The 26,740-nt window shown below is 43.5% G+C and overlaps 1 protein-coding gene across 1 annotated transcript in view; it reads right to left on the bottom strand.

Annotated features, from left to right (window-relative positions):
* Positions 1-26,740, bottom strand: part of SHANK3 (SH3 and multiple ankyrin repeat domains 3) — a 617,492-nt gene that overhangs the window by 20,296 nt on the left and 570,456 nt on the right. Inside the window, 2 exon segments of the mRNA XM_075345440.1 lie at positions 24,234-26,353; positions 26,355-26,467. Of these exon segments, the coding sequence (XP_075201555.1) occupies positions 24,234-26,353; positions 26,355-26,467 (2,233 nt within the window).

Below are 26,740 nucleotides of genomic sequence, written 5' to 3'. Positions count from 1 at the left end.
ACCCTATTCCCCACATAGAAATACAAAATGTTACCTGCCCTTTGCTGCAGTTAGTGAGCTGCTCTATTGATCTTGATTGTGACCTGAGTACTGAGCTGGTTGCTGTTATTTTGATAAAGTAGTTGTCTTATCTGCTGCAGATCTAGCAATTCTCTGAATGTTGAGCTCAGTATGACCCTGCCCAAACCAATGATTGTCAGTTTTCTGTCCATGTAGCGTATACACAAAAAGCTCCCAATTAGTGGTAGGGCAGAATTATAGAAAGCTCATGAATAACATGTCAGCGGGTTTACTAGTCCTGTGGTGATAATCTTCTGCTGATTAAGTTTACTATAAATTGACATTTAAATCTAAGTAAGAACTTTCAGAAAAACACTGACAAGGCGGAGGGGGGAGGGGGGTAGCAAAACCTATAGTTAATGGGCATCTATTAGAGATACTGTGCATTGATTCACCTGACCAGTGGCCACGTCAGTTTGCCACATCTGTCACCACAGGAATGGGAGCAATGCAAATCGCCTCTTGCCAGATGGTATTTCTGACTCCACTTTTCATTAGCTTGCCTGGCACAACATCATCATTGCAGCACCCATCTGATGTCACACCCGGCCGGCTAATCAAGAAAAGAGCTGTGGATATTGGCAGGTAAGAGGTGCGTAGAAGTCACGTCTGGCGACTACAGATTACTCATGTGGTTGCTGGACTGGGCCCTATGATTCAATTCACACCATCTCCAGTATAAGTCAAATACTAAACTTCCAAATTCTTGAATATGGATTCTAAAACCTTGACATTTGCTTTTCAAGCAAGTGTCAGAGAAGGCAGAAATTACATAAAGTAATAACAAGAGCAGGAACATTTCCAAAACGTTGTTTCCCGCTCTCCTTCTTTATGGATGGTTTCAGTCACCCATTTGTTGCTCTGTTTGTAAGCCAAGAGAAAAGGATTAGTATTAGCATGACCAGGCTGATGACCTGCTAACATTTATCTGCAAGTGCTGGCTCAGATTGACACTGCGCCCTGTGAGTGGTCTGAAGAAATGAAAGTGATGGATGATGCCAAGTTATTGCCAGTGTCGCTGTAATGTGCTTCAAATAAAAGGGTAACGGGAGTTCTCAAAAGATATTGCTTGTGCTGCGGATACATGCCCGGTGTTTGACCGGACAGGACATCTGCTGTTTAGGTGATATATCTACCTACATAATACAGAATAGTCTTTATATTTGTGCTACACAATTGATCACATTGTGTTATTGCGGAACATCAGTTCCTGAGATAACACATTTTCTATCACTAATCTCTAGAAAAGCAGAGTAATAAATAAAAAAAAGTAAAAACTGAAGTAGACAGTACTTTTCTCCGTCTTTCTCTACCTCCCCAAGGGTTAAGGCCCCGTTACACGCAACGACGTATCTAACGATATATCGCCGGGGTCACGGATTCCGTGACGCACATCCGGCATTGTTAGCGACGTCGTTGTGTGTGACACCAACGAGCGACCGGTAACGATGGAAAATACTCACCAAATCGTCCATTGTTGACACGTCGTTCATTTTCAAAAAATCGTTCATTGTTAAGGATGCAGGTTGTTCGTCGTTCCCGAGGCAGCACACATCGCTATGTGTGACACCTCGGGAACGACGAACTACAGCTAACCTGCGGCCGCCGGCAATGAGGAAGGAAGGAGGTGGGCGGGATGTTATGGCCGCTCATCTCCGCCCCTTTGCTTCTATTGGCCGGCCGCTTAGTGACACCGCACAAACTGCCCCGTTAGAAAGGAGGCGGTTCGCTGGCCACAGCGACGTTGCTAGGCAGGTAAGTCCGTGTGACGGCTCCTAACGATATTGTGCGCCACGGGCAGCGATTTGCCCGTGACGCACAAACGACGGGGTCGGGTACACTCGCTAGCGATATTGCTGCGTGTAAAGCCCCCTTTAAATGCGGATGTCTTATGTGATGGGTCTTCAAAAGGATTGACAGGAAAAATTAGATATCTCTCTTGAAATAAGAAAAAAGAGGAGATAGATGTCTCCAATTCTTCATGGAATATAAGGTTTCCCTATGAGTAATATAACATATGATATGCTCATTCTAGGTCTACTTTAGGCCTCTTTCACACGTCAGTGATTCTGGTGCGTATGTGCTAATTTTTATACGTACCAGAATCATGGACATATGCAGACCCAATTTATAATCAATGGGTCTGAGCACACATCAGTGATTTTTCACTGACTGTGTCTCCGTGCAGCATACAGGCGTGTCTATGTACTCTGCACGGAGACATGTCCATTTTTTCTGGCATCACTGATGTCCCACGGACCACACTATGGTGTGATCCGTGAAACATGTACCAGAAAAACACATACATTGAAAATAAAAAGCATTTTTAAGTTACCTTTTCCAGGGCTGCTTGTCTCCGGCCTCAGAGACGGCTGCTTATTCTCATGTATATTCATGTATGCAGCCACAGCTGACCCAGAAATAGCTGCAGCAGAGGCGGAAACACAGCAGAGCTGAAGAGTTCAGTACCACGGACAGCAGGAGCGGGGACAGGTAAGTATACATCCATGTGCAATCACGGATCAAGGAGTACGGATCATGGATAGCACATGGACAACCCACGTGTGCCGTGAATCACGGAACACGGAGGGACATATGCGTTTTTTACACGTCAGTGAAAAATGTCTGTTTTTTACTGACGTGTGAAAGAGGCCTTACCTTAATGTGGATTAATAACATTTCTTCCTAGCAAAAAAATTAAAGGGGTTGTTCACTACTTTAAATATTAAGCTTAAGAGGCTGTAGCTGGTCTAAGAAATGATAAAAACACCGTATTCTCACCTCCCGCTGATCCTTCACTCTGGGGTGAATCACAGTACAGCTTTCTTCCTGCTCAGACACATTGTGAAGGCTGCAACTGATAGGTGGTCTCTGACTGCTGCAGAGGTCATGTGACACCTCCTGGCCAATGTTGATGACAGGACACTAGCAGGGTACACAGGACCAAATATACAGCCGTGGCCCCGAACTAGTAGGTATAGGTATTTTTTATTTATTACATCACTCTGGACCCATTAAGGTTGACTTTTAAAGTAGCAGATACCCCATTAAGCTAGCCATACACATTATATGACAGAAAAAAAAAAAAAAAAAAAAAGAGAAAATTGCATGAAAAATACCCTGACTATAAATAAATAAATTGCAAGTGCTTAATAACAGGGTACTTAGTGTATATATTTTTGCAAAAAGGTAAAAAGCTGTCTCACCTCGTCAAGGTGTACCCATCTGAGACAGTCCCTAACCTACTGAAGTTAAAAACATTATCAATACCTGGCTTGTGTCATGTCAAACTCCAATATGAATGGTGGCAAGTGGTCAGCTGTGTCCCAGATTAAATACACAGTGAAGTGAGACGCAATTAGTTGTTCAGTCTCAGTATTAGGAGGGATTTTTTTTTTTTTCTAGTCTTAAGGCTGCAATTCACATGCTTAATGTTGCATGTTTACTGAACATTGTTTCAGCTCAGGTTTTTTGTGTTTTTTGTATGTTATCTTGCTTTTTTGCAAGTTGGGGGCGCAGCCCTCCTAATACTGAGACTGAACAACTAATTGCGTCTCACTTCACTGTGTATTTAATCTGGGACACAGCTGACCACTTGCCACCATTCATATTGGAGTTTGACATGACACAAGTCAGGTATTGATAATGTTTTTAACTTCAGTAGGTTAGGGACTGTCTCAGATGGGTACACCTTGACGAGGTGAGACAGCTTTTTACCTTTTTGCAAAAATATATACACTAAGTACCCTGTTATTAAGCACTTGCAATTTATTTATTTATAGTCAGGGTATTTTTCATGCAATTTTCTCTTTGGTTTTTTTCTAGTCTTAAGGCTGCAATTCACATGCTTAATGTTGCATGTTTACTGAACATTGTTTCAGCTCAGGTTTTTTGTGTACATTATATGTCAGGCAAACCCACCAATCTTAATAAGCCGGCTGCCCATGTAAGACTTGTATTAAGCATAATGGTGTCCCAACGTACACACTAAACAGCTGTTGTTGAAAGTATGGAGGTGAGGTGGAGCAGCTGGTATCTGAACAAGCTCACCAGCTGACAGGTATATAAGGTGAATAGTCACCTCGAGGAAATGCTTTTACTTGCCTCAAGGTTTCAAGTATTATAATGATAAGAATGTCAGAGATTGATTTCTTTTTTCAGCTAATAAAAATCCGCACAGGACCCAAACTCCTATAAATTAAGATCTGTCTGAATTAGTTAAGATTCATTTGAAGACAGATCCATCATAGCTGTGTTGGCTCTAGGTAATTCCGGAGGCTGTGTTACTAAGTGCGCCAGTGGATGACCCATTGCTAGATTGTTATTAAGTCCTTGTCTTTTATATACCTTTACCTAAAAATGTAGTAAATAGTGTGCAAAACCTTACCGTTTATCACTTAAGGCTATTTGTCATCAGGATTTTACACCTAAAACTATGTATATGCATCTGTAGCTCTTTCAAAGACAAGTCTAACAACACCATTACATGGTCAGTCCATTCCTCCATTACTCAGGAACTAGCATTTGAACTGATATACACTATGTCCCTCCAGCTCTACTGCCCGTCCAGCGCTGCCTACTCATGCAAGACTAGAGTCTCCTTTGCCTGAAGTCACCCAGCATAGAGGCTGGCAATCACACAGGAGGAGGTGGTGCTAAGCGGGAAATAGAGCTGGAGTGACAGAGTCCTCAGCTCTACCAGAATCATTCAGCCTAATTTACATATAAATTCAAAAACACATTCCACAGTAATGGAGGAACAGACTGGCCATGTAACAGTACTGATGGACTTGTCTTTAAAACAGCTACTTGCACATATAAATAGTTTTTGAAGTGAGATCATGGCGACAGATTTCCTTTAAAGGGGTTGTACAATAATCGGACAACCTCTTAGTCAATATATTTGCCCCCATTAAAATAACAGTGCTTATACTCACCTTTGCTGGTGACGCTGTTCACGCAGTGTCAGCACTCACTCTCTTCGGACACAAGTGACATTGTTCCGCCAAACAACCGGTGAGCCCAATCAGTGTTGCATTCCCTCTCCCCGCCTTTCGATGAAACAAACATCAAGAGTAAGGCAACGCTCACATGAGCATATAAAATGGATGACGGCTATCCAACATATTATCAGCTAGCCTTTGGACCAATGTTATACTAAGGGCCGACCATCACATGCTGTGATTGGCAGCGTATATTGCACAGCGCTCACCCATTCAAATCTATGGTTGTGTGTAAAATGCGGACACAGAGAATGGAGAAGATAGAGAAATTAAGTTCTCTGTCTTCTCTGCACCTGTGATACGAGTATCTCATGCAAGAGAATCAGGTCATAGTAAATGAACACTCGGCTCAAACTCAGATCAGAGTTTGAGCCAAGAGTCATTACCATGGTAATCAATCTTCTAAGACAAAATTATCGTTCGTGTGAGTGAGCCCTAAGTCAGAGTTGAGGCTGGCCGCTCACTTCCTCTTCATGTTTGACATGGCCAAAGGCAGAGAGAGTGAAGCCAGTGCTGATTGTTCAAAGTGCTCACGTGACGTAACAACATGAGCCCCGGGAGAGTGAGTGCCAACATCGCTGGAACAGTGCCAGGAGTGAGTAGAAGAGGTTTTATTTTAACGGGGGCAAATGAGGTGATTGAGAAGGGGCTATCCGAGTAGTGAACTATCCCTTTAAAGTGTATCTCTCATTTAAAAAACAAAACAAAACAAAAAACAGTCTCTTTAGGTAGCCAGCTGCATATGGTTTAGAGATGAGGTAAAGAATACAGAAAAATAAACTGGAGATGTGCCCAATCTTCTATTTCTATACATTTTGGATTATTTGAGGACTGGGAATTTCTGAAGATTTGCCTGCAAACTAAGAAAGAAGTACAGACTGTAGGAAGGGGACAACCATCACACTTCCCCCTAACAGGAAAAAGTTTCATATAGTGAGATCTACTGTTTGAATAATGCAAAAATATGATAGATGCACAATCATAAAAGATTGGTCTGACTTCAGGAGGAATTAGTTGACATCACTATGCTTGTTATTATGGGCATATCTTATAGTTTTGCTCTGTAGTTTAAACAATAATGTAGCATATACAGTATACCACGATGTGCGAAAGTTTTGCCACCCTTGTAATTGTTCCAGAAAACAAAGATTTTCTCCAAGAAATGTATTGCAATTAGGATATGTGAATACGTTGCTTTTTTCATGCTTTTTTTATTGCAGATTTTAATCAATACTGCAGGGAAAAACGCATGCCAGCAAAGTCCATGAGAATCGTGACTTGCTATGCACATGCTGCTTTTTTAGAGTCATTAAAATAAAGAAAACTCTTGGAATGAGAAGGTGTATCCAAACTTGTCTGTACTGTGTATCACACAGTATGTATATATATATACAGTGCCTACAAGTAGTATTCAACCCCCTGCAGATTTAGCAGGTTTGATAAGATGCAAATAAGTTAGAGCCTGCAAACTTCAAACAAGAGCAGGATTTATTAACAGATGCATAAATCTTACAAACCAACAAGTTATGTTGCTCAGTTAAATTTTAATAAATTTTCAACATAAAAGTGTGGGTCAATTATTATTCAACCCCTAGGTTTAATATTTTGTGGAATAACCCTTGTTTGCAATTACAGCTAATAATCGTCTTTCATAAGACCTGATCAGGCCGGCACAGGTCTCTGGAGTTATCTTGGCCCACTCCTCCATGCAGATCTTCTCCAAGTTATCTAGGTTCTTTGGGTGTCTCATGTGGACTTTAATCTTGAGCTCCTTCCACAAGTTTTCAATTGGGTTAAGGTCAGGAGACTGACTAGGCCACTGCAACATCTTGATTTTTTCCCTCTTGAACCAGGCCTTGGTTTTCTTGGCTGTGTGCTTTGGGTCATTGTCTTGTTGGAAGATGAAATGATGACCCATCTTAAGATCCTTGATGGAGGAGCGGAGGTTCTTGGCCAAAATCTCCAGGTAGGCCGTGCTATCCATCTTCCCATGGATGCGGACCAGATGGCCAGGCCCCTTGGCTGAGAAACAGCCCCACAGCATGATGCTGCCACCACCATGCTTGACTGTAGGGTTGGTATTCTTGGGGTCGTATGCAGTGCCATCCAGTCTCCAAACGTCACGTGTGTGGTTGGCACCAAAGATCTCGATCTTGGTCTCATCAGACCAGAGAACCTCGAACCAGTCCGTCTCAGAGTCCTCCAAGTGATCATGAGCAAACTGTAGACGAGCCTTGACATGACATTTTGAAAGTAAAGGTACCTTAAGGGCTCGTCTGGAACGGAGACCATTGCGGTGGAGTACGTTACTTATGGTATTGACTGAAACCAATGTCCCCACTGCCATGAGATCTTCCCGGAGCTCCTTCCTTGTTGTCCTTGGGTTAGCCTTGACTCTTCGGACAAGCCTGGCCTCGGCACGGGAGGAAACTTTCAAAGGCTGTCCAGGACGTGGAAGGCTAACAGTAGTTCCATAAGCCTTCCACTTCCGGATGATGCTCCCAACAGTGGAGACAGGTAGGCCCAACTCCTTGGAAAGGGTTTTGTGCCCCTTGCCAGCCTTGTGACCCTCCACGATCTTGTCTCTGATGGCCTTGGAATGCTTTTTTGTCTTTCCCATGTTGACCATGTATGAGTGCTGTTCACAAGTTTGGGGAGGGTCTTAATTAGTCAGAAAAGGCTGGAAAAAGAGATAATTAATCCAAACATGTGAAGCTCATTGTTCTTTGTGCCTGAAATACTTCTTAATACTTTAGGGGAACCAAACAGAATTCTGGTGGTTTGAGGGGTTGAATAATAAATGACCCTCTGAATAAACTTTTCACAATTTAAAAAAAAAAAAAAAAAAAAAAAAAAGAAATAACATTCTTTTTTGCTGCAGTGCATTTCACACTTCCAGGCTGATCTACAGTCCAAATGTCACAATGCCAAGTTAATTCCGAATGTGTAAACCTGCTAAATCTGCAGGGGGTTGAATACTACTTGTAGGCACTGTATATATATATATATATATATATATATATATATATATATATATATATATATATATATACACACACACAGTGGAACCTTGGATTAAGAGTAACTTGGTTTGAGAGCGTTTTGCAAGCTAAGCAAAGCTTTTTACAAATGTGTAACTTGGTTTAAGAGCAATGCTTTGCAAGAAGAGCAAATACTCACTGAGCACACTTTTGGTTCCGTCCTTTCACCACGCTTTGACCCGCTCTGGAGGTAACCTTCTATACATATGTACTGTATACAGTATACCATTGTACAGTACAGTATATACTATATACAGTGCTGGCCAAAAGTATTGGCATCCCTGCAATTTTGTCAGATAATACTCAGTTTCTTCTTGAAAGTGATTGCAATCACAAATTCTTTGGTATTATTATTTTCAATTCATTTGTCTTCAATGAAAAAAAAAATAAAAATTTGTCATAAAGCCAAATTGGATATAATTCCACACCAAACATAAAAAGGGGGTGGACAAAAGTATTGGCACTATTTGAAAAATCATGTGATGCTTCTCTAATTTGTGTAATTAACAGCACCTGTAACTTACCTGTGGCACCTAACAGGTGTTGGCAATAACTAAATCACACTTGCAGCCAGTTGATATGGATTAAAGTTGACTCAACCTCTGTCCTGTGTCCTTGTGTGTACCACATTGAACATGGAGAAAAGAAAGAAGACCAAAGAACTGTCTGAGGACTTGAGAATCCAAATTGTGAGGAAGCATGAACAATCTCAAGAATACAAATCTATCTCTAAAGACCTGAAAGTTCCTGTGTCTATGGTGCACAGTGTCATCAAGACGTTTAAAGCCCATGGCACTGTGGCTAACCTCCCTAGATGTGGAAGGAAAAGAAAAATTGATGAGAGATTGTAATGCAAGATTGTGCGGATGGTGGATAAAGAACCTCGACTAACATCCAAACAAGTTCAAGCTGCCCTGCAGTCCGAGGGTACAACAGTGTCAACCTGTACTATCCGTCGGCGTCTGAATGAAAAGGGACTGTATGGTAGGATACCCAGGAACTTCTTACCCCGAGACATTAAAAAGCCAGGCTGGAGTTTGCCAAAACTTACCTGAGAAAGCCTAAAACGTTTTGGAAGAATGTTCTCTGGTCAGATGAGACAAAAGTAGAGCTTTTTGGGAAAAGCCATCAACATCGTGTTTACAGGAAAAAAAAGGGGCATTCAAAGAAAAGAACACGGTCATTACAGTCAAACATGGCGGAGGTTCCCTGATGTTTTGGGGTTGCTTTGCTGCCTCTGGCACTGGACTGCTTGACCGTGTGCATGGCATTATGAAGTCTGAAGACTACCAACAAATTTTGCAGCATAATGTAGGGCCCAGTGTGAGAAAGCTGGGTCTTCCTCAGAGGTCATGGGTCTTCCAGCAGGACAATGACCCAAAACACACTTCAAAAAGCACTAAAAAATGGTTTGATAGAAAGCACTGGAGACTACTATAGTGGCCAGTAATGAGTCCAGACCTGAATCCCATAGAACACCTGTGGAGAGATCTCAAAATGGCAGTTTGGAGAAGGCACCCTTCAAATCTCAGGGACCTGGAGCAGTTTTTCAAAGAAGAATGGTCTAAAATTCCAGCAGAGCATTGTAAGAAACTCTTTGATGGTTACCGGAAGCGGTTGTTCGCAGTTATTTTAGCTAAAGTTCGTGCAACCAAGTATTAGGCTAAGGGCGGCTTTACACACTACGACATCGCAGGTGGGGTCAATCCGGCGTCACTTGCGATGTCGTAGTGTGTAAATCCTAGATGATACGATGAACGAGCGCAAAAGCGTCGTTATCTTATCATCGTTGCAGCCTCCGACATTTCCATAATGCCGGTGCAGCGAGAGGTACGATGTTGTTCCTCGCTCCTGCGGCAGCACACATCGCTGTGTATGAAGCCGCAGGAGCGAGGAACATCTCCTTACCTGCCGCCGGCCACAATGTGGAAGGAAGGAGGTGGGCAGGATGTTTACATCCTGCTCATCTCCGCTCCTCCGCCACTATTGGCCGCCTGCCGTGTGACGTCACTATGACGCCGCACGACCCGCCCCCTTAGGAAGGAGGCGGGTCGCCGGCCAGAGCGACGGTCGCAGGGCAGGTGAGTGCATGTGAAGCTGGCGTAGCGATAATTTTCGCTACGCCAGCTATCACACGATATCGTACCTGCGACGGGGGCGGGGACTATCGCATACGACATCGCAGCATCGGCTTGCGATGTCGCAACGTGCAAAGCCCGCCTAAGGGTTGCAATACTTTTGTCTGGTCCATTTTTGGAGTTTTGTGCGAAATGATTAATGATTTGATTTTTGTTTCATTCTCTTTTGTGTTTTTTCATTGCAAGCAAAATAAATGAAGATAATAATACCAAAGAATTTGTGATTGCAATCATTTTCAAGAAGAAACTGAGTATTATCTGACAGAATTGCAGGGGTGCCAATACTTTTGGCCAGCACTGTAGCATATCTATCAATTTGCATTTGTGGATACAGTATTGTACTTTCTTATTGATAACCAGTACAGCATATAGCTTGTATTGTACCTCCCGCACACCAACAATTCTATTGTAAGCTAAACTATATTTTGTTTTATAGACTTTTACTGTACTGAACAGTATTTTGTATTAGTGTACTGTAATAGTTTTATATGAACACAGTACATTATTTTGAAATACTGTAATAAGTTTGTATAAATACAGTAAGTTGTCTGTGTCTCAATTCTTTCATATGGGAAAATTTGCTTTGACATAAGAGTAACTTGGTTTAAGAGCACACTGCCGGAACCAATTATGCTCGTAATCCAAGGTTCCACTGTATATATATATATATAAATATATATACACACACATACATATATGTGTCTATATAGTATTCTGCTGTGCTCTGCTCACTGACACAGTAAGAGCACAAGGCTCTCCCAGGGAAATGTCTACCCTAATCAGTGTCAGATGACAGACACTGCTAGTCTCTAATGTGTAACAGAAAACTACTAAAATTAGAAACTTTTCTTCATTTTAATTATAAAAAAGAAACACATTCCCCAATACTGACATGAACTTGGAAGAAATGTAATGGACTGAGCCACACTAACACTCCAAGCTTGGTACACCTTATACTGTATGTGTTCTGGCTTACATATCTTCATTGTAGCTATAGAACTACTGCTTTGCTAGTTCAAAAATCCAGGTTGGTCTTTGCTGCTCTGGAATAAGCACTCGAACATAAGCATACTAGCTGGTGCAACATTTATTAGCTTCAAATATAAAAAAAATCCCAAAAATCTGCTTTCGTGTTCCTATATACAGTAAAGAGAAAAAACTAAGTACACCCTCTATGAATTCAACAGCTTTATACAGGACATTAAAAAAACAAACAAACCAAAAGGTTTTGTCCTTAGAAAATCTTAAAGTTAGGTAAATATAATCTCAGATGAACAACACATGACTTATCATTAATTTAGCAAAAAGTAGGTCAAAATGCGTGTGAAAAATGAAGTACACCCTTGCTGCTATTAATTGAATTGGAATTAAGAGGGTAAGCAGCAGCTACTGTATGTCATGCTAATCTAAAGCGGGCTTTACATGAGACGACTAATCGTGCGATGCATCGTCGGGGTCACGGTTTTCGTGACGCACATCCGGCATCGTACACGACATCGTCTCGTGTAACACCTCCTAGAGACGCAGTATCGCTAACAAATCGTCAGTCGTGTACTCGTCGCTAGGTTTCATAAAATTGTTTAATTAAAATGGCGGCGGTTGTTCATCGTTTCCGTGGCATCACACGTTGCTCCGTGTGACACAACGGGAACGATGAATAGCAACTTTACCTGCCTCCCGCGGCACCCGACGGCTTAATGGAAGGAAGGAGGTGGGCAGGATGTTTACATCCCGCTCATCTTCGCCCCTCCGCTTCTATTGGCCGGCTGCTGTGTGACGTCGCTGTGACGCCGAACGTCCCTCCCACTCCAGGAAGTGGACATTCGTCGCCCACAGCGAGGTCGTCCGGAAGGTAAGTATGTGTGACAGTGGTTAAATGAGTTTGTGCGCCACGGGCAACTAATTGCCCGTGACGCAAATCGACGGGGGCAGGTACGATCGATCGTGCTATCGCACAATCACTCGTCTCGTGTAAAGCAGGTTTAAGGCCATGAATTAACTGTTCAACAACAAGTCTTAATATAATGCCAAGGAAGAAGCAATGATTGCTTGCCTATCAATCAGGGAAGCATTATAAGGTCATTTTGCAAACAATTTGGAGTTCATTATTTTAAAGAGAGAAAAATGATTCACATGTGGAAGAGCAGACGTCCCACAAATCCACCCTAAATTCAGAAAGTATAGTTTGCAAAAAACCTAAGAGCTACAAGACTCTGAAGGCTTCAGTGGACATGGTAAATGTTCAAGTCCATGCCAATACAATTAGAAAAAGAATGAAGAAGTATGGCTTGTTTGGAATGGTTGCCAGGAGAAAGCCTCCTCTTTCTAAAAGGAATATGGCTACTCGATAAAGTTTGCAAAGTTGCATCTGAACAAATCATCAATTCTGAACAATGTCCTTTTGATAGACGAGACCAAAAGAGGAAATGTTTAATTTGCGGCACATTTGGAGAAAAGCAAACTGCATACCAGCACAAATACTTCATACCAACTGTCAAACATGCTGGTAGACGTGTGATGATTTGAGCTACTAGAAACAGGACATGGGCACCTTACACTCATTGAGTTGACTATGAACTCCTCTGTGTACAAAATGTTCTAGCGTCAAATCTCTCCAAAAGCCAAAGGTTGGCCAAAACTGAGCCATGCAACAGAATAATGATCCAAGCACACCAGCAAATCTATAACAGAATGGCTGAAAAAGAAAAAAATCAATTTGTTGCAATGGCTCAGTCACAGTTCGGACCTTAACGCAATTGAAATGCTGTGGCACAACCTTAGGCTAGCGCCACACATCCGTGCCGCCGGCACGTGTTTGTCATTTTTTACACGTACTGGCGGCACGGAGACACGTACAGCAATGCTACCCTATGGTAGCAGGCACACACACGTAAAACCACACGGAACGTGTGTCCGTGTGCGTTTGTACGTGTGTGCGTTTTTCAAAGCGCTGACATGTCCGTTTTTTCACCGGCAGCACGGGTGTCACACGGCCCGCACCCGTACCACACGGGTGTAGTGTGGATGTGGTCCCGTGTGACACGCGCCGGAGAAAACACACATGTCAGTGAAAAAAAAACAAAACATTAACTCACCTTCTCCAGCCCTCCTGTCTCTGCCGCTGCTGCCTCTTGCTGCCGACCGCCGCTCATTATTCTCATTGAATATTCACTTCACTGCCTGGCAGCAGCAGCAGCGGGTAGACGGGAGGGCTGGAGACCGAGGATCAGCACCACGGACAGCAGCGCGGACATCAGGAAGGACCAGGTGAGTATAATAATTACCGGTTCTACGTGTGCTATCGCGGATAGCACACGTAGAACACACGTGTCACGCACGTACCAGAGACACGTACTTACCTGCACTCAACACGCAGGGAAAATACGTGTCTCTCGGCACGTGCGTGAATTTCACGTGAGTGTGGCAGAAGCCTTAGGCTGGGGCCACACGGGATTAATGCGAATCCTCGCATGACACTTAGCTCACGCTTGCAGCACAGCATCAGCAGAGTGTCATGCGACTGTGGTCCAATCATGCGATTGGACTACAGTTGCGGAGGGGAGAGCCGGCGCTGCGGAGGACAGGGAGGGATTTATCTCCCCATCACCTCCGTTGCCGGCTGATGCGAGAATCGCACTGCACTCTGCTGTAATGTGAGTGCAGTGTGACGATCTCTCACCCCCATAGACTTGAAATAGACTTGAATGGGTGCGAGTGAAACAGGATTGCATTGCATCCGCAGCATGCTGCAATTGTTTTCTCGGTCCAATTAGGACTGAGAAAAAAATCGCTCATGGGAGCGGCCCCATAGAGTAATAATGGTCCTAGTGCTGACCCTTAGGAGAACTGTGTACATAAGCAAATGCCCACAAACTTAAGCAACATTGTAAGGAAGAGTGGGCCAAAATACCTCCAAAACAATATGAGAGACTGGTAAAGTTGTACAGAAAATAATTACTTCAAGTTATTGACGCTAAAAGTGATTCTACAAGCTATTGATTCATGGCGGTATACATCATTTTTCACACACTGCTTTTGCAAGTTGGCCGAGTTTTTGTTACCCAAATAATGACAATTAAGCCTGCTTTACACGGTACGATCTATCGTGCAATTTCACGATCGATCGTACCCGCCCCCGTCGTTTGTGCGTCACGGGCAATTAGTTGCCCGTGGCGCACAAAGTCGTTAACCCCCGTCACACGCACTTACCTGCTGTGCGACATCGCTGTGGGCGGCGAACATTCACTTCCTGAAGGGGGAGGGACGTTCGACGTCACAGCGATGTCACACAGCGGGCGGCAAATAGAAGCGGAGGGGAGTAGATGAGCGGGACGTAAACATCCCGCCCACCTCCTTCCTTCCACATAGCCGGCGGGTGCCGCGGGACCGAGGTAAGCTGCTGTTCATCGATCCCGGGGTGTCACACGGAGCGGCGTGTGCTTACCCAGGAACGATGACCAACTGGCGCCACTTTAATTAAACGAGATTATGAAACCGAGCGACGAGTACACGACTCACGATTTGTTAGCGATACTGCATCGCTCGGAGGTGTCACACAGTCCGACGTCGCAAGCGATGCCGGATGTGCGTCACAAAAAACGTGACCCCGACGATCTATCGCACGATAGATCGTCTCGTGTAAAGTACCCTTTAGGTATGTGTTGTTCATCGGAGGTTGTATTTACCCAATTTTAAGATCTTCTAATGACCAGATTTTTTTCTTTTTCGCATGTCCTCATATGGAAAACCATTGAATTGATAGAGAGCGTACTTGATTTTTCCCATGACTGCAAAAGCCTGCACCAAAATGTAAAAGCTGACAGCCTTTTCAAACATTTGAGATGGGGTCCAGTGATTTTAGCTATGCCTTTGCTTATCACTATTTCTATTGGCAACATGAACATTGCTAACCACTAGGATGCCAAATCTCTGGAAAATAAGAATCCACTGATGGGTATTCATTCATCTTGTCCACTGAGAAGAGGACATATGTGCTCAGCACTTTGTTTTTGACTCATGCAAAGAAGGCTTTGAATAGATGTGGTGTAAAATCACATAGATTTTGTAAGGAGTAGTAAATAACATATATGACTGCTGCTCAATTCAAACTACTAATTGATGTTATAGCACGTGCGTGCTGGGGAGGCTGGGAGCCCTCATTTTACTGACCACTCAGGATCTTAGTGATCACACCTCCAATGGATAGGTGGTAGATGCCCTAGGTTCAAATAATTTTTTCTCCAGGAATTTCAAAAATGCTTAACTAAAGTAAATGTAATTTATAAATTCCTAAATCATTTTAACTAACATTTTGTCTAGGGAAAAAATCATTATAGAATTAAAATGGTCGCACCCTTGTTAAAAAACTGTCTAAAGCGGGCTTTACACGCTACAATATCGTTAATGAATTATCGTCGGGATCACGGTGTTTGTGACGGACATCCGGCGTCATTAGCAATATCGCAGTGTGTGACACTTATGAGCGACCTTAAACGATCGCAAAAGCGGTCAAAATCGTTTCCGGAGGAGAGGTCTTTCTAAAACAAAAAACGTTTTCTGTTTATTAGCGATGTTGTTCATCGTTCCATCGCTGTGTGTGACACCGCATGAGCGACGAACATCTCCTTACCTGCCTCCACCGGCAATGCGGAAGGAAGGAGGTGGGCGGGATGTTATGTCCCGCTCATCTCCGCCCCTCCGCTTCTATTGGACGCCTGCCGTGTGACGTCGCTGTGACGCCGAACGTCCCTCCCACTCCAGGAAGTGGACATTCGTCGCCCACAGCGAGGTCGTCCGGAAGGTAAGTATGTGTGACGGTGGTTAAATGAGTTTGTGCGCCACGGGCAACTAATTGCCCGTGACGCAAATCGACGGGGGCAGGTACGATCGATCGTGCTATCGCATAATCAGTCGTCTCGTGTAAAGCAGGCTTAAGGCCATGAATTAACTGTTCAACAACAAGTGTTAATATAATGCCAAGGAAGAAGCAATGATTGCTTGCCTATCAATCAGGGAAGCATTATAAGGTCATTTTGCAAACAATTTGGAGTTCATTATTTTAAAGAGAGAAAAATGATTCACATGTGGAAGAGCAGACGTCCCACAAATCCACCCTAAATTCAGAAAGTATAGTTTGCAAAAAACCTAAGAGCTACAAGACCCTGAAGGCTTCAGTGGACATGGTAAATGTTCAAGTCCATGCCAATACAATTAGAAAAAGAATGAAGAAGTATGGCTTGTTTGGAATGGTTGCCAGGAGAAAGCCTCCTCTTTCTAAAAGGAATATGGCTACTCGATAAAGTTTGCAAAGTTGCATCTGAACAAATCATCAATTCTGAACAATGTCCTTTCGATAGACGAGACCAAAAGAGGAAATGTTTAATTTGCGGCACATTTGGAGAAAAGCAAACTGCATACCAGCACAAATACTTCATACCAACTGTCAAACATGCTGGTAGACGTGTGATGATTTGGGCTTCTAGAAACAGGACATGGGCACCTTACACTCATTGAGTTGACTATGAACTCCTCTGTGTACAAAATGTTCTAGCGTCAAATCTCTCCAAAAGCCAAAGGTTGGCCAAATCTGAGCCATGCAACAGAATAATGATCCAAGCACACCAGCAAATCTATAACAGAATGGCTGAAAAAGAAAAAAATAACATATATGACTGCTGCTCAATTCAAACTACTAATTGATGTTATAGCACGTGCGTGCTGGGGAGGCTGGGAGCCCTCATTTTACTGACCACTCAGGATCTTAGTGATCACACTCCATTGGATAGGTGGTAGATGCCCTAGGTTCAAATAATTTTTTCTCCAGGAATTTCAAAAATGCTTAACTAAAGTAAATGTAATTTATAAATTCCTAAATCATTTTAACTAACATTTTGTCTAGGGAAAAAATCATTATAGAATTAAAATGGTCGCACCCTTGTTAAAAAACTGTCTAAAGCGGACTTTATGCGCTACAATATCGTTAATGAATTATCGTCGGGATCACTGTGTTTGTGGCGGACATCCGGCATCATTAGCAATATCGCAGTGTGTGACACTTATGAGCGACCTTAAACGATCGCAAAAGCGGTCAAAATCGTTTGCAGAGGAGAGGTCTTTCTAAAACAAAAAAACGTTTTCTGTTTATTAGCAATGTTGCCTCCACCGGCAATGCGGAAGGAAGGAGGTGGGCGGGATGTTATGTCCCGCTCATCTCCGCCCCTCCGCTTCTATTGGACGCCTGCCGTGTGACGTCGCTGTGACGCCGCACGAACTGCCCCCTTAGAAAGGAGGCGGTTCGCTGGCCAGAGCGACGTCGCAGAGCAGGTATGTGCGTGTGATGCTGTTGTAGCGATAATGTTCGCTACAGCAGCGATCTCACAATATCGCACGTACGACGGGGGCGGGTGCTATCGTGCTTGACATCGCCAGCCGATACTAGTGATGTCGCAGCGTGTAAAGCCCCCGCTTTAGAGTGTTAACAGGGCAGGTTCCAGTGATCATGAGTGGTAGGAAGCTCCAATGCAATGATCTGGAGACAAGGTATACTATATAGTGTGAGCAGTCTCTTCTTACCTCTGCCCTAATGGTATATCCAGTATTAGATCAAATAGACAGACTGGACAGCAGTGTGAGCAGCCACTTCTTACCTCTGTACTAATGGTATCTCCAGTATTAAATAAAAAAGACAGGCTGGACAGCAGTATGAGCAGCCTCTTCATGCCTCTGCACTAAAGGTATCTCCAGTATTAGATCAGAAAGACAGGGTGAAACGCAGTGTGAGCAGCCTCTTCTTACCTCTGTACTAATGGTATCTCCAGTATTAGATAAAAAAGACAGGCTGGACAGCAGTGTGAGCAGCCTTTTCATGCCTCTGGACTAAAGGTATCTCCAGTATTAGATCAGAAAGACAGGGTGAACAGCAGGGAGAGCAGTCTCTTCTTATCTCTGAACTAACAATATCTCTAGTATAAGATCAGAAAGACATAGTGGACAACAGCATGAGCGACCTCTTCTTACCCTAGCAATCCTGGCATCTTCAGTGATACAACAAATTATCCACTGGGACCACATCTACCCTCCACATGAAGGAAGTTGGAGCTTCTTACTGCAGATGCTCACAGGCTACTGTCATAACATTCTAGGGCAGGATTTGTCACTGTAAAAAGACGGCGGCCATTTTATTCAATAGTGATTATCTCCCTAGACTGTACAATTGTTATTTTTAATTAAAAAAAAAAATAGGAATTTACTTATAATGACAATTTCTTTTTTTTTTTTTAATTCCTTTAAATTCCTGAAGAAACTCTTTTAAGAAAAAGGGGCCATATTCAATTGCAAGAAACTCTACAATAATGATGGTGAATGAGATGGGGTCCAAGATGAGGTGGGATAGTGGACCCCGCCAAATAATTTGCCAGGGACTTCCAAATAATCCCTAATCTATCCTTAGACATACAAAATGTACCATTAACCCAATGTTATTTTTAAGCCCTCTTTAAATGTAAAAGTTTATTATATATTTCCAGATGCATCAGATATGGAGAACATTTGCTTTAGCGAGTTCTTGTGAGCTTTCCTGATTCCCCAACAATGAGGATTCAACTAATAATACAACACATACCTTAGTGACAAGCAAGTTTGTGTTATTCTCTATCCATCCGACAGAAAATAACTTCTCGATTCCTGGGAATTTGATTGCTGGGAACCCCATGGATCCAAAGAGTAAAGGGTACTTTACACGCTACGATATCGGTACCGATATCGCTAGCGAGCGTACCCGCACCCGTCGGTTGTGCGACATGGGCAAATCGCTGCCCGTGGCGCACAACATCGCTAACACCCGTCACATGGACTTACCTTCCCTGCGACGTCGCTCTGGCCAGCGATCCACCTCTTTTCTAAGTGGGCGGTTCGTGCGGCGTCACACGACAGCCGCCCAATAGCAGAGGAGGGGCGGAGATGAGTGGCCGGAACATGCCGCCCACCTCCTTCCTTCCTCATTGCCGGTGGACGCAGGTAAGTAGATGTTCGTCGTTCCTGCGGTTTCACACATAGCGATGTGTGCTGCGGCAGGAATGATATTCGTACAACATCGTACCTGCAGCAGCAACGATATTAAGGAAATGAATGACGTGTCAATGAGTAACGATTTTTCACGTTTTTGTGCTCGTTGATCGTCGTTCACTGGTGTCACACGCTGCGATGACGCTAACGGCGCCGGAGGTGCGTCACTAATGACCCCAACGATATATCATTAGCGATGTCGCAGCGTGTAAAGCACCCTTATGAATGGAGTGGTAATCGATCTTGTGCACTGCTGCTGCCTTTATTCTTACTAGCGTGCCAAAGATCAGCTGAGTACCAGCTAATACATGGCATATTGAGCAAATGCAAGAACACTATTTAAAGAACACATTGTTGGATGGAATCTGGTGAGCACACAGGAACCCCATTTGAGCCCCCTTACCTCTTGGGCCTCTGTGCAGTTGCACATGTTCACCCCTGCTTTGGGGGTAATAAATGTTATACTAGGTGGTATGCCAATGTCTCATGGTGCCTGCTACCCAAATATTCTCATCATGAAATAGGAATAATGCTATTTAAAAAATATAGGAAAATGACCACAACTTAAATATTGCCAAACTGCAACCACTTAAGTGGCGAAAGGGAAGCACTTAGATCCCTTCACATTTCTGACTATATAACAGATTGAATTAATGCTAAATGATCTACAGGGCACAATTTCAATGACAAAAAACCTTCTGAAGTGTCTATCAAAGAAGTGATAATATTCACTTCATATTCCATTCAGTTAAACCATGTAACTCCCTATAAGTCCTCCCAGCCATCCAGCAGAGACATTAGATGACAGTGCCATTTAGTGCCTGCTGGGTGAACTGGGACATCATTCCAAAATCATCATCTAAAGCAAGGCAATCCTTAGGACAGGTTCCCTTTAAACTGACTATTTTCTTCCAGCTAGAAAACCAATAGTCTTTGAAGCTGAAATGTACAAGGTGGCCATGAAATAACTTAAGGTGTTTGGAGCCATGTGCAGACTGACCCAGTGGACAGAATTGGCTGAAAATTGGTATGTATGCTATTCAAGGCATGGGGAAAGGGAAGGCATCTTAAAAAAAAATGTATACCAAAACTCCCCACCAGGTGAAAAAGTGGCGTTGTACAGAGAGCAAGCGGCCCAAAAACCGTGTGCTGATAATTGGAGATGTCGCAATTGTTCCACAGACTAGCATAACTGTTCAATATGGCTGCCATCATGCATTGTGATCATGTTCATCCTATACAGAACATGCTAAACGCTTGCGTGTAACATGTCTGGTAGGATGCTGTGCACTTCCAAAATGATGCGGTCTTTGAGGTCAGCCAGGGTGTCGACCTTTTCCCGATAAACACGCTCTTTCAAGTGTCCCCCAACCAGAAATCTCAAGGATTAAGATCGGGAGAACGACATGGCCATGCGTTAGGGAAGGAGCGGCTCAATCCTATCATTGGGAAAATGTGCCCACAGAATGTTCTTCACACGATTTGCGATGTGAGGAGGTGCTCCATCATGCATGAAGGTGGTCGTTTGAAGACACTGCCACTGCTGTCACGGAACAGGTAGCAACCCCAGTTGGCTTCATTTCTTCGTAAGAGAAAGGTCTGACGATGAATGATGAGGTGAAGCCACACCAAACAGTTACCTTTGGCGAATGCGACAGAACCCACTCTACCGCATGCGGCTTTTCGGTAGCCCATATGCGGCAGTTTTGTGTGTTCACCATTCCATTCAGGTAAAAATGCGCTTCGTCACACCACAGAACATTCCATGGCCAATTGCCATCCACTTACACTCTTACCAGAAACATGAATGCAAATGTCATGTGGCATCATTGTCATGAGGAAGAAGTTGTTGATGATGGCTAATTTTGTACGGGTATGCCCGCAAGACCTTTTGGAGAACTTTCCACACTGTGCTGTATGGGAGCCCCAATTGCCTGGAAACACTACGTGCACTGCTGTTTCTGGCAGGGTTGTTCGTGCCCTGTTCCACGACGACAGTGGCAATGTCCTCCACTACCTCTCTGCTTACCGGTCATGGCCTGCGCCCTGGCTCAACACTCACTAACCCTGTTGCCTCAAAACGTGTCATCATCTGTCTCAGCGAATTGACAGCCATTGAACAGCTACGTGTATGAAAATCTTTCAAACGACAAAAGGCTCTGATTGCTGCTGTAGCATTCCTGGCATTTTCATTAAACAACCGCAATAACAGCACACGATCCGGCAAAGAGACAGGTATCTTAAAACTCAGTTACAAGGCGTGTTCACTGTACAGCGCCAATTTTTCACCTGGTGGGGAGTTTTGGTAAAAAAAAAATGTAAGCCTTCTATTTCCCCATGCCTTTGATAGTATACATACCAATTTTCAGCTGATCTGCCTGCACACGGCTCTAAACACCTTAGGTTATTTTATGATTTTATGGCCACCTTGTATTTGAAAGTTACCAGAGAGTAATGGATAACTTGGCAAGTGTTAACAGGAATGTTACAAAGCAGTGAATGGCGGATAATGGAGATGGAAGTCAAGAGCAGATTGTGAACATCACTAAAATGCAATGGAGAAGCTGTGCAACATAGTAAAGAATAGCCAGTAAAATAAGCATCTCGATGAATAAAAGTAGTAAATATGACGAGCACGGATAAGCAACCAATGGGTAACAGTAAGTAGTGAGAATCAGGTGCCTTATATACATAATAAAGAGGACATGCTTCTAAGAACACACTGAACTTAGTGAGATAATTGTATGGTAGTAAATGAGACTATAAGAAACCTCAATTATTGTATGTGGATGTGCATTATACATTTTAGGTTGGGACTAGATGGCAACTTTGACCTCAACACAGATTGCAAGGCCAAAAATTGCTCTCTGCAGCTGCTACAATGCAGGTGAATGGGGTTGCATTGAGACCGTAGGGTACCATATCCAAAGTCACAAAAAATCCAATTGGTTACGACTTTTTGTAACTTGCTTGTCGCGGTCCTCTAAGAGTCCCAATGCAAGCCTATTCACCTGTGCAATACAGCGATCTTTGGCCACACGACCTACTTCGCAGCTAAAGTTGCCATAGAGCCCTAAGCTTGAGTCTTATAGTGTCGGTTTGGAGACAAAAAATCTACATGACAAGAATATAATATATACTGCATAGTGTAAATGCATGAACACAATGTCACAAAAGTAAACCATAACTGAATATTGTAAGATGTTTTAGCAAACGGAAAACAAGGTTGTTAAGAATGGAAGACATAAGACATGATGATGGGCAGCACCTATAACAAGTAATCTCCTCGCTTAGGCCTTAATCAGGTCGTATTGTGTTAAAACAATGGATTGTGGAGGATTTAAATACACTTTTTCATACCTGCAACCAAACTAATGTCAAAATGACAAGAAATCCTTAGAAAGTTACAAGTGATAAATAAACAGAAAACAATGAATGCACATCTACTCATCAGTGTTCTGGGGAAATATAAATTCACAGCAATAGTTAGAAAAGAATCTTTGGCTTGTGTAAAACTTCTGAATTATTTTAGCAGTTTCTCTCTAGTTTCTTAAAAGGAACCTGTCAGGTGCAATATGCACCCAGAACCATGAGCAGTTCTAGGTGTATATTGCTAATCCCTGCCTAACCGTCACTGTATACACTAGCATAGATAAAAAGATCTTTAGAAAAAGTATTTTTAAACATCCTTTATGATATACTCTTGAGGCCAGCGACTAGTCACAAGGGCGTTTTTTCCCTTGGCTAGTCGACCCCCTTAGCATGTAAGCAGGCCCTTGTGAGCATCCTAACATGCTAATGAATACACAGTGTCAGAGGTATGGTCACTCTCACTTCTCTCCTGCCACCGCAGCTGACGCTGGTATTCGGTTCAGTGCACATGATCAGAAGTCCCGGACTTCTAGTCATGCGCACTATGAAGCCAAGTGTACGCATCATGGCTTCATACTCGTGTAGTGTGCATGAATGGAAGTCTGTTGACGTCTGATCATGCACGCTGAGCTGAAAACCAGCGGTGGCAGCAGAGGTGAGTGCGACCATGCCTCTGACGCTGCGCATTCATTAGTATGTTAGCACACCCGCAGCCCATGTTACTAGTCCCTGGCCTCATTAGCATATCATAAAGGATCTTTAGAAATACTCTTTTTTTTTTTTTTAAATCAAACAAATTTTATTAGGCACATTATAGTCATAACAGATCATGGCATCATCAGAATGCAATATATATCAAGGTTCACAAAGAAATACTTTTTCTAAAGATCCCTTTATCTATGCTACTATAGGCTGGGACAGTTAGGCAATGATTAGAAATATGCACCCAGAATCGCTCTTGGATCTGGGTGCATACAGGACCTGACAAGTTCCCTTTAAGTTTGGACACAAGATATAACAGATCCTGTGTCTATGTCAATTAATCTATTTACCGCCAACAGAAACGTTCTCTGTTATCAAAAAGGGAATTTGCGGAAATTCTTGTACATGAAGGGGGTGAAAAGTTATGCATTCAATTATTTTCCAATTGCTGGCTGTAATTAATGTAAAGATTTGATTTCATTATGGACATTATTCTGCAGTGTAATAAAAATTAAATCCACTTCCATCCAATAAAAGCTAAAAATAAATAAAAAAAAGTAAGGGATACTTTTCATAGGTACTGCTGTGTGATGGAAAGACTGACACAAACACTGTTTTTATATTGTGAAATTCTAAGACACGACTATCACGATCACAAATTAAATGAAAGAAAATATCAAACTTCCTATAATTGTAGCTACATGTTTTCAATGCAGCGCACCTATAAATTATTTGTCTCATATCTTGCTCTGACCTTTTCTATTATAGCTGTAAACAATAAATCTACTAACACTAGTTTCTCACCAACTATACCTTAATCTAAATAACATTTATTCTATCTGGTCTTTTCTTACCGAGCTGCCACCACTGGAGATTTCTTGCCGGGGTCCATTCCCGGGATTGATGGCTCCTCCCCAAGTGACCGTGTGTCCTTGTTTAGCAGCTGAAGTCGAGAACTGATCTCCCCAATTACAGACGGCTTTTCTATTTCCACAGGCCCCCCGTGTGATAGAGGCCGACTCTCGATTGGATCTCCCCATAGCTTAGATCTTCTCTGAAAGAGGTAGCGTGGACGGCCCGCTGCAATTTGCTGCTGGGCAATAAGCTCACTGTCCGAGGACTGCTTGAGCAGGGGGTCCCTGAAGGTCACGGTGCCCTTCATCAGTTGAGACTTGAGTTTGGGCTTTGGAGGCACTGGTGGCTTCTCGAGTATAAAAGTTTGACCGTCGGCATACGAGGTGTAGGTGTCAGTGGGCTCCCCACTCTCTGAGGACAGAGTGGACATGCTAGACACAGTAGAAATGGTGCTTGTGGTTTCCAGATGGTGGTCACTCGAGCTTCTGGTGTCCACTTCCTCTACACCTGAGTCAGTAGCTGACTCTGGATGGGGGAGAGGGGCATCAGAAGGCTTCCCTGAGGATGGTACACCACTAGCTTGCTTGGCAGATGGCACAGCCAAGGTACCAGGTCGAGACAGTTGGCTGATGGGGGTGCCAGGTTTAGTGACCAGGACTCCATTGGCAAAAGCGTCAGGAGGAGGCAATAGCCCAATTTTTGCTAACTCTTCTCTTGTTTCCTCATCACTTGAGGACAGCATGGCTGGTGGTAGATTATTAGCCCCAAAAGGCTCCACTTCCTCCTCTGAGCTTCCTTGACCAAGAGTTTTGTCAGAAGAAGAGCTTGATGGAGCCTTCTCTTCAGTATCTTGTGGCTGTGTGGCCTCTTGCTGGTCAGTGATAGCTGGTGCCTCCTGCACTTTATCATCTGTCCCATTGCTGGTAGCGTGCACCATTATAAGCCCTGCTGTTTTCTGCTGAGAGGTGTCAACAATACTTAGAATCATAGGTTTCCTTTCCTCTACCCTGCTTTCAGGTCGTTCTGGACTTTTCTCAGCACGACCCTCTCCATCTCTTCTTAATGGAACACCCCACTGGCCTTTCATAGATGCCCCAGAAGGGCTATATATAGGTGATGCTGACCCTTCTATCTCCATTCCCACCTCCCCCTCTTTGGTTTGAATTTCCAGAAAGAGTGGAGGAGCTCTATCAGAATCTGGGCTCCTTACTGGAGTAGGTGTCCTTGGTGGAGGAGGAGAGGGTGCCTGGGCAGAAAGCGCACGTTCTCTTGCGGCCAGCGCAAGTGCAAGAGGAGAATTCGGATCAAGGGGTTTACCAGTAAGGGGGTGGATAAATGTAGAATGGGGACTGCTGTACATCAAAGACTTAAGTGAAGAACCTGGAGAAGGTAGGAGGACATCACGACTCCCCAACAATCGCTCATCAACAGAGCGTGATGGTTGCAAGGAGGGGAGGTCTGGAGAAGGTGGTGTACCTTCCAATGCTCCGACCGAGAGGAAGACTGTGGATTTACGCTTCTCATCCAGACGTCGCTCACGTTCCTTCATTACTCCAGCAAGTGCTGTTGCAAAAGGACTACCTAATGGATCATGGTGCGCACTTCCTAGCTCCATCATACTCTGTCGTGGACTGCGTCGAGATGGTGAAGGATCCCGTGAATAACCCCCAGCCATGGCTAAAGCAGCTCGTTCCTGTGCATCTTCTACTTGAAGCTGTTTTACAAGGGGACTCTTTTTGCGTTGTGGCTTCATTGGTGCAAACAAACCCATATTAGCATAGGGATTATCCACCGCCCGGCTTCTTCTTTTCAATTTTTCTGGAGGTGTCGGAGATGGGCCGGGTCGAGGAATGCTTGTAGGTTCCACTGGAATGTGAGATGTATCTTGAAGAATGATCATGGAACGAGCACGCTTCTGCCGATCAGGAGGAGGGAGGGCACGATCCATGCTTAACAGCTCGGCAGAACCCATTCCATGTGGAAGCCCATGGAGTCTGGCTTCAAAACCTGGTTTAAAGCTGGAATGCATTGTATCATAGCCCCTACCAGGAGGGGGTGGTGGGGAAAAAGCGGGGGGTGGCCCAGTGTCAAAGTAATATGGGGATGGAGGAGGGGGGGGCGGATTTCTGTGGAGGGGGTGGAATTCCAGGGCCTTCCCTTAAGGAATCCTGCATTGAGGTGCTGCGAGGGAATCTTCCATCAAAGAATGGATCTGATAGTTTTTCATCTTCACCTAAATACAAAATAAAATTACAACCTCAGTTGTCATAGTAGGAAGTAATTTTTTAAATTATACTGTTTGATAACTTTGATGGTATTATGTTAAATAATAACTTATACTGTAAATGTTGCTACCGCACAGTCCAAAATTTGTTGAAAATGCTTTAGCCAAGGCTGACAATTCGATTGCGTAAGTATTCACTATTGATTGGCATAAGCAATCGCATAAATTAAACATTTGGATGACAATTTTCTTCACTCTTGTCATTAATACAGGTGGTGACTA

The sequence above is a fragment of the Anomaloglossus baeobatrachus genome, chromosome 4 (genome assembly GCF_048569485.1).
Source record: "Anomaloglossus baeobatrachus isolate aAnoBae1 chromosome 4, aAnoBae1.hap1, whole genome shotgun sequence".
NCBI classification, from domain to species: Eukaryota; Metazoa; Chordata; class Amphibia; order Anura; family Aromobatidae; genus Anomaloglossus; species Anomaloglossus baeobatrachus.
This window is presented reverse-complemented; position numbering and strand designations above follow the sequence as displayed.